The 8413-nt window shown below is 25.2% G+C and overlaps 1 protein-coding gene across 1 annotated transcript; it reads left to right on the top strand.

Moving 5' to 3' along the window:
• LOC145968336 (uncharacterized) lies at positions 1–8413 on the top strand. The gene is made up of 10 exons (XM_083093711.1): positions 1–152; positions 3960–4162; positions 4457–4714; positions 4807–4899; positions 4983–5117; positions 5259–5390; positions 5541–5672; positions 6130–6362; positions 7240–7399; positions 7687–8413. The coding sequence occupies exons 2-10, from the start codon at positions 3961–3963 to the stop codon at positions 7806–7808; spliced, it is 1467 nt and encodes a 488-aa protein (XP_082949837.1). The 5' UTR covers positions 1–152; position 3960; the 3' UTR covers positions 7809–8413.

Genomic DNA, 8413 nt, shown 5'->3' with positions numbered 1-8413 from the left:
TTGCACAAAAAGAACATTATTATCAACTTCGTGATCTAATACTTTCTGGGAAATAAGAAAAATTATATACATATATATACGTGGGATATTTACAATATATATTTAAAACAAGGAAATATAAACTGCGGACTCAACAAATCACAACAAATCAAGTAAGATTTAATGATATTTTTTAGTGTAAGTAAACTAGCTGTTATTGCAATTACTTGTAAAACGATTTAAAATTATTAAAGTCTTATTTAAATTCACTACTACACTAAATTATTTTATATTTTACAAAAATGTTTACGTATCAAATATATAATTATGTATATATAATTTAACTGGAAAGTACTAATTAATGCTAATGTTAGAGGCAAAATGAATTTAAAAATAACTAAAATTTCAAAAATTTCATTTTCATTTTTTAATAAGATTTTCTAAAATAATGAGAAACAGTTTTCTGAAAAATTTGAACTGTACATCATTTTTGGCTACAATATAAAAAGTTATAACTTGGGTAAATTGATTGAATATTTTCTTATTTTTACTGTGTACTATTTATTATTTTATTTGTATTATGTGTATGTGTATTTATATTTAAGTATAAAATATATTTATATAAGTATAAAATAAATAATAAAATAAATTTAATGAAATAAATAATAAAACAAATGATAAATAAATAAAATAAAATATATATTTAAAAAAAATTAAAAATTATTTAATTTAAATTGTAATCTTTAAAAATAACCGGAGATATTTCAGGTAGACAAAATTATTGTGTGGTCCCTGTACATACACAAAATATCCCATTTAAAAGAATACTGGAATATCTGCTCAAGAAAACATTTTACAGAAAAAGATTTTAGACAAAAGTTGTTTGGGGGACATAAGATGGTGCCATTGATTTGACCTTAGATAATTATTTTGAAGGAGACAAAAAAATTTTCAATTTCTTAAATGGAATCTTATTTTTTTATAGCATATTCTTGCAGCTTACCTCGAAAGTTTCCCAAAACACTTTTATTGAGTTATTTTTCATTCAGTATTTTTGTTAAAGTTTACAATATTTTGACAAAATATAAAATATCTTGGGAAACATTCAGTTTTCGGTAGTCTTATCTTAAAACTTTCATACACAGAATAATGAGATCAATACATTCGTGTAAAAAAAACACAGTTGCTTTTTAAACAAGTAATTTGCAACATGCAGCTGCGTACTTTTTCTGAAAAGCAACTATGTGTTTTCTTTACACCAATTGATAGGTCTCTCATTATTCCATGTATAAAAGTATTAAGATTAGATTATTAAAAACAGAATATTTTACAAAATATTTTAAATTTTATGTCAAAAATTATAGACTTCAAGCTTTATAACTCAAAAAGTACTTTAGTGTTTTGGAAAGTTCTTAAGATAAGCTACAAAAATATTCAATAAAAATAGTAAGTCCCATTTAAGAAATTGAAGGTGACCTTTATGTGACCTTCAAACAATTATCCAAAGAATCAAATCTTTGTCACTATCTTATATCCCTCTTGAAGCCATACAACTTTTTGGTTTGAAATATTTTTCTCTAAAATACTTTCCCTTCAGATATTCCAATGTATTCTTTTAAATGGGACACCCTGTATAATTACAATTTTACCATACAATTTTACCAATATTATATTTTAACAATTTTAACAGCAATATTTTATTTTATAACATCAATTTTATTAACATATATATGTATATATATATATTATAATATCGACATAATAATTAAATATTAAATTATATATTTAATAGTTAATATATTTATCAATTTCACAATATGTTAACAGAAAAGAAAAAAAATGGATAAAAAGCGCTCAAGAAAAGACGCTGCATGTGTATCAAAACGACATTTAAAAAGATTAGCTGTACAAGAATCCGAAATTGTTTGCGATGCTTTATTAAGTACGACTACAGCGTCATATAGTAACATTACTTATAAATGCACAGAACATTTGGAAAATGTTTCTATAGTAAATTCAGAAGTAAAAAACATTCAAGCTGCTGAGAATGCTGTAATCGAAAATTATAATGTTCACGAGTGGAACGAAAGTAGTAACAATGTATCGAACATGCAACAGTCTTCCGTTAGCGATTCTTATGAATCACAAACTGATTTAGCATCTGAAGATGCAAATGTAACAGATGACAATTTGAAAAATGATCTTGCTATCTGGGCTGTGCAACACCAAATTTCACATACGGCTCTAAAAGCATTACTTCAAAGATTAAAAAAACATTCATGTTTTTCATCATTATCTGTAGATGCACATTCACTTTTAAAAACTCCGAGAAAACAAGATATACGTGTAGTAGAGCCAGGAATTTACTATCATTTTGGATTGCAAAAGTCTATGTTGAATATATTAACCTCCATGAAGAACAATATTGATAGTATAAAAATTGCTATTAATGTCGATGGATTACCACTCTCAAAATCATCGCAACAACAATTTTAGCCCATACTTGGTTCAATTTTTCCATATAATAATGTATTTACAATAGGAATTTATCATGGAACTGAAAAACCTGCAAATGTTAATGATTTTTTAAAAGATTTTGTGAACGAGGCTGCAGAAATGTGTGAAAATGGAATATATGTCAATAGTCGTAATATACAATGCAGAATAGAAGCATTAATATGTGATACACCGGCAAAAGCATTTGTGCTATGTGTAAAAGGGCATTCCGGATATTCAAGTTGCACTAAATGCACAACAGAAGGAGAATATGTCGGAAATCGTATATGCTTCCCACAAATTGATGCACCAATTAGATCAGATAATGATTTTATTCAAAAAATTGATGACAGTTATCATAAGCCAGATATAACATGCAGTCTACTCAAAATACCTCATTTCAAAGCAGTTACAAATGTTCCCATGGATTATATGCACCTAGTGTGTTTGGGAATTATGCGGAAATTAATGTATTTATGGTTGAATGGAGAATTCTATTATCGGCTACAACATAGAGCCATTGAAGAAATATCAACACGTCTAACAACTCAATTAAAGCCATCGATACCTGTAGAATTCGCAAGAAAGCCACGCAAAATAGATTACATTAAATTATGGAAAGCTACGGAATATAGACAAATATTGTTGTATACAGGTCCATTGGCTTTCAACTCAATATTGAAAAAAAGTGTGTACACCCATTTTATGACACTGCATATTATTATTAGAATCTTGTATTCAAAAACTTTGTATGATGAACATTTATCTTATGCACAAGATATGATTCTTTTTTTTATCAAAACATTTATCAAGATTTATGGAGTGCAAAACGTGTCGCATAATATTCATAGTCTCGTACATCTTGTTGACGATGTAAAAAAATTTGGACCACTCGACAATTTTAGTGCGTTCAGGTTTGAGAACCACATGCAAGTGTTTAAAAAATATCTCAGAAAAGCAGAAAAACCTTTGGAACAAGTAGTACGAAGATGTTTTGAAAAAGAAAATTTAAGTACATCAAGTAGATTAAGTACATTGACTAATTTGTCAGATTCTATCCTGATACATCCCACTTTAATTACATTACATGACGATGGTCCACTTTTACTCGACTGCAATAATCCACAATATAAAATTATCAAATATATCAACGGAATAACATTTAAAACTGGCTCACATGCAGATAATTGTTGTGGTTTAAATTGCGGTGCTATAGTATGTATTGAAAACGTGGCACACTGCAAAAAACGAAATATTCCAGTTATTATTGGATACGAATTTTTGGAAAAGGAAGATTTATTTAATATACCTTGCTCATCATCGTTGCTTGGGATTTATTCCGTAAAATCATTATCAGATTTGAAATCATGGCCATTGAAAAATGTGATAAAAAAATATGTCAAATTGCCATACGAAAATGTTAAATACGCAGTTTTCCCATTAATACACAATGAAGTATAAGTAATTAATATTCATTGACACAGAATGACTGATAAATTTTATGCAATCGTGGAATTCGAAGATGGACTGCAAGTTATACCAAATAATTGGTTAAGTGGAGACTTAAAGAAAGCTTTTTGGCCAAATTTTACGAACAACAAGCGGTATGATAAAGCAGTTAAATTGAGGGAGGAGCCAGAATGTACTTGGTTGGAACATCCTATTCGAAAAATATATGGAACATTTCGTAAGTAATATAGTTATATTTTTTGTATATATTATTCTGAACTATTCTTTTACAATAAATAATAAATATACAGTGGCGGCCAACTTTTTAAGATCCCTTGTTTAAAAAATAAATGTCTCACATTTCATAAATTTCAATCTTTTTATGTTAAAATCGTAATTAAGATACATTAAATAGCTTTAGGCCGCCACTATATATATGTTGCTATTTTGTAATAATATAAAAAAATATGATTTTATAAAATTAAATTTGTATTAAATTATTTACTGTTTTATTTAAAAAAAACTTTTTCAGAAAACTATGGAGTGGCAAGGAAAAAGCTAAAAGATGCCGAAGAATTATCCGACATTAACTCTGGCGCTGATATAGAAGAAAATTTAAAAAAGTCGAGAAAAATTAGAGCTGCTAAAATTGTTGACGAAACAAGTAACGATGCTGATGAATCATCAGACGAAATGATACTAGTCTCAGAAATTCCAAAGTTTCCAAACAAGCATTCCATGACTGCAGAAACCAGTAAAACATCGAAAATTACAAAAAATGCACCAAAAGGTAAGTACGATCTAATAATAATATAAAAGTAACAATAATAGATTTAAGTAGAGAAAATATTTTAATAATAGAACACTGTTTATGAATTACAGATGTTAATAATTTGGAAAGAAAATGTACAGCAACACAAATAAAGAAGTTTGCAAACATAAACACAAATATAGAAAAAAGAACAGATGATTCATGTATGATTTTAACTTATTCATTATAATTATTAAAATATTATATAAACATTTATAATATAATAAAAACATTTTATTATTTTCAGCTCTAAATTGCAATAAAAATTTGATTGATGCACCCGCAGAACAATCATCGTTTGATGAAACCGATGATGAAGTTAATGTACAATTGCCAATTCAACTAGGAAATAAAACATCGTCAAATTTATTTTATAAGCAAGGTACAATGCACAATTTCATTTATTTAGTTACGATAATTTTTTATATATTTTAAAAATATTACATTTTTTTAAAATAATTTTTTTTAGTATTTTTTAATTTCAAAACTTATGTTGGAATAATATAACGACGTATTTTTTTAGCTCTGCATTGTAATGAAAACGTGCTTGATGCATCCGCAGAACAATTATGTGATGAAGTTGATGAAGTTTATGCAAACGTGCCAACTCAATTGAGAAACAAGACATCATCAAATCTATTAATTCATAAGCAAGGTACAATGCACAATTTTATTTATTTAGTTACGATTATTTTTTATATATTATAAAAATATAACATTTACTGTTTTACTAATTTTTCCTAGTATTTTTAAATTTTAAAAATTATGTTGGAATAATATGATAACATAAACATTTTATTTTTAGCTCTGCATTGTAATAAAAATGTGCTTGATGCATCCGCAGAACAATTGTTTGATGAAGTCGATGAAGTTAATGCAAACATGCCAATTCAATTGAAAAACAAGGCATCATCAAATTCATTGATTAATAAGCAAGGTATAATGCACATAATTTCATGTATTTTAGTTACGACTTTATATATATATATATATATATATATATATATATATTATATTGTATATTTTAGTGTATATGTATAATTCTTTATTTCAATTTCAATTACTTGATTATTTATAATGTAGTTCAGAATTATATAGTATACACACACATTTATTCTTAAACTATTTTTCCTAACATTTTTCTAACACTATTTTTGAATTTTTTAAATATATATAGATTTTATATTTTATTTTTATACATCTTACATCACACATATGTATCTTACATTTTTTATATTTAATATTTTATCTGTACATATATCTTTAATAGTACATATATTCAAAAGATGTTTAGAGAACGTCTTGTCCTCTATTCTATACATTTTTTGAAAATACGTGGTGTTTGGGATATAATTATAAATATAACCAACATGTGTTTTGAATATTTTTTATAGAATCTGACCCGTACGAACGATTTGTCATTAATAAACTTATAAGTTTAGAATTAAAACTAAACTCTATAGAAAGATGTCAAAAACTTATTCTAAAGAAAATTTCAATCGACACATTTGAGGCCAAAGAAAAAGAAACAATAGATATCTATCAAGATCTACCGTTAAAAACTGAAACTGATTTACAATCAATGGAAAACAAATTAAATAATGATTCATTATATCGAAATGAAATGGTAAGTTGAATGTCTTGTGTATTTCGACGTTACAAAATGAAATCATATACAAAAATAAGAAAAGGCTCTAGCAAATTCAAAAATAATAATATAAAACGACTAATGAGAGCCACACAATTGTTAATGAATGTTAAATAATAAAAAGAACTAATTAATATTCAGGTATTTGTTTAATGATAAATGTTTTGGGCCACTCTCAAAACAATATTTAATCTAGAAATAAAAAAATATATAATTATTATATTGAATATGAAGTCAGAACACAAGCGTTAATTTTACAATTAATTAGCATTAAAGAAAGTACACGATTATCTACATATGTTAGAAAATAGTATATAGTAAAAATCTCGGTGCATGCTGGTATAAAAGTCTGTCGTTTGATAATTATATATACATATTTTTTGTTTTATTTTTAGTTTAAATTATTTTTATAAAGAGGATGGTCGGAAATGGACTGAAACATTTATCATTTAATAAACATCTGAATATTAATTAAGTTTTTTTTAACATTTATAACTTTTGCTCTCATTAGCAATTTTATATTATTTTTTAAATTATATATACGTCTCTTTAAAGATGTTTTAATAATTTTCGTAGACTTTTTATTAAAATATCACATAATTTTTAGAATAATTAAATTGATATATATTTACAGTATTTTTACATGAATATATATATTGGATGATTGCAAAAGTTCGTGCCCGATTTGAAGTTATTAATCCATCTATGCAAATCGGGCACGAACTTTTGCAATCATCTAATATATATATATATATATATATATATATATATATATATATATATGATAATTTTATTATATAAAAGTTTCTTATAATATCTATATATATAATAATTCCATACTTTGTAATAATTTTAGGTTAAACAATTAATCCATGTTACATGCCAGGATCTGAGGACTTCTTGTATACGTCTTATGAAAAAAATTTTTGTAAATGAACTGGCCGTGAATTATAGTTGGTACGGAGCAAAAAAAAAAGAAAATTTTTCCAAATTGCACATGTGCAAAGTTATTATGAGTAAGTAAAATCAAAAACAATTTTTCTATTTTATTATTATAGATGCTATATAATTTCTGTACAAATTAAAAAATATATTTACAAATATTTATAACTTATTTATTTATTAAATTACTTAGAAATGTTCCAATTGTTTTATATGTTTATAGTTTTAAACGCTCATCTGTATACATATATTGTAGAAATGAGGTCGAAATTTTTTTTTCAATATTTAACTTGAAATTTTAAAAAAATTAAAGAAATTTTATTTATCAATAATTCATAAACAATTTTAAAAACTTTTCCAGGTGCAGTAAGAAAATTGCACATCAATGCTACAGACGAACAGATTTCAGCTCCAATAAAAATATGGTTGGCTCATGCCAAAGAGCGTATGCAGAGACAAACATTGAATAGTGAAAAGGACTAAAATAGTACTTCGTTGAATTTTTCTTCAGTCTTTTCTTGAATCTTTATAATTTATAATTTGTTTTGAGTTATTGTTGACAACGTTTATAATTACGGTGATTATCCGTCCTTTATTTTAAGTAGCTATTCTTTAGATTTATTCATTTTTCAAAACTCACACACACAATTTTGTCCTAAGTTTTCTTTTGTTTTATCAGTACTAAAATTTTTTTAGTGAATGTTATAATGTATGTGAACTCTTTTATATTCATTAAGAAGAATTCTATGAAAATCTCGCCGGTGGGTGCTGGGACTGTCAATTTTTAAATGACAGAGTCCGCACCGACGAGATTTTTAGAGTTTAAATATATATATATAATATAGCTAAACATATAAACTATAAAAATGTCATGTTTATGTAAATGTTTAATAGTATGTGTTAAAGTGTTTCATATATATAAAGTATATTATAAATATATAAAAGAATAAAATTTTATAATAAATAATAATAAGTAAAATGTTTATATAAAAAAATATAAAAGTGCAATTATATGTTCAAATAATATATGTGCAATTATAACATATATTTAAGAAATTTGAATAAAAAGATTTTATATGTGAACAAAA

This window comes from Camponotus vicinus, unplaced genomic scaffold (genome assembly GCF_025532165.1).
Source record: "Camponotus vicinus isolate PSW18456_S1 unplaced genomic scaffold, iyCamVici1.0 SCAF_3, whole genome shotgun sequence".
Lineage (NCBI taxonomy): Eukaryota > Metazoa > Arthropoda > Insecta > Hymenoptera > Formicidae > Camponotus > Camponotus vicinus.
Note: the sequence above shows the minus strand (reverse complement) of the source record. Positions and strands in the feature narration are given on the sequence as shown.

Coding starts and splice junctions, on each gene's coding strand:
- LOC145968336 (XM_083093711.1), top strand. CDS start 3,961: ATGACTGATAAATTTTATGCAATCGTGGAATTCGAAGATGGACTGCAA. Junction 4,900..4,982: donor AAAAAGAACAGATGATTCAT/GTATGATTTTAA, acceptor TATTATTTTCAG/CTCTAAATTGCAATAAAAAT. Junction 6,363..7,239: donor CATTATATCGAAATGAAATG/GTAAGTTGAATG, acceptor TAATAATTTTAG/GTTAAACAATTAATCCATGT.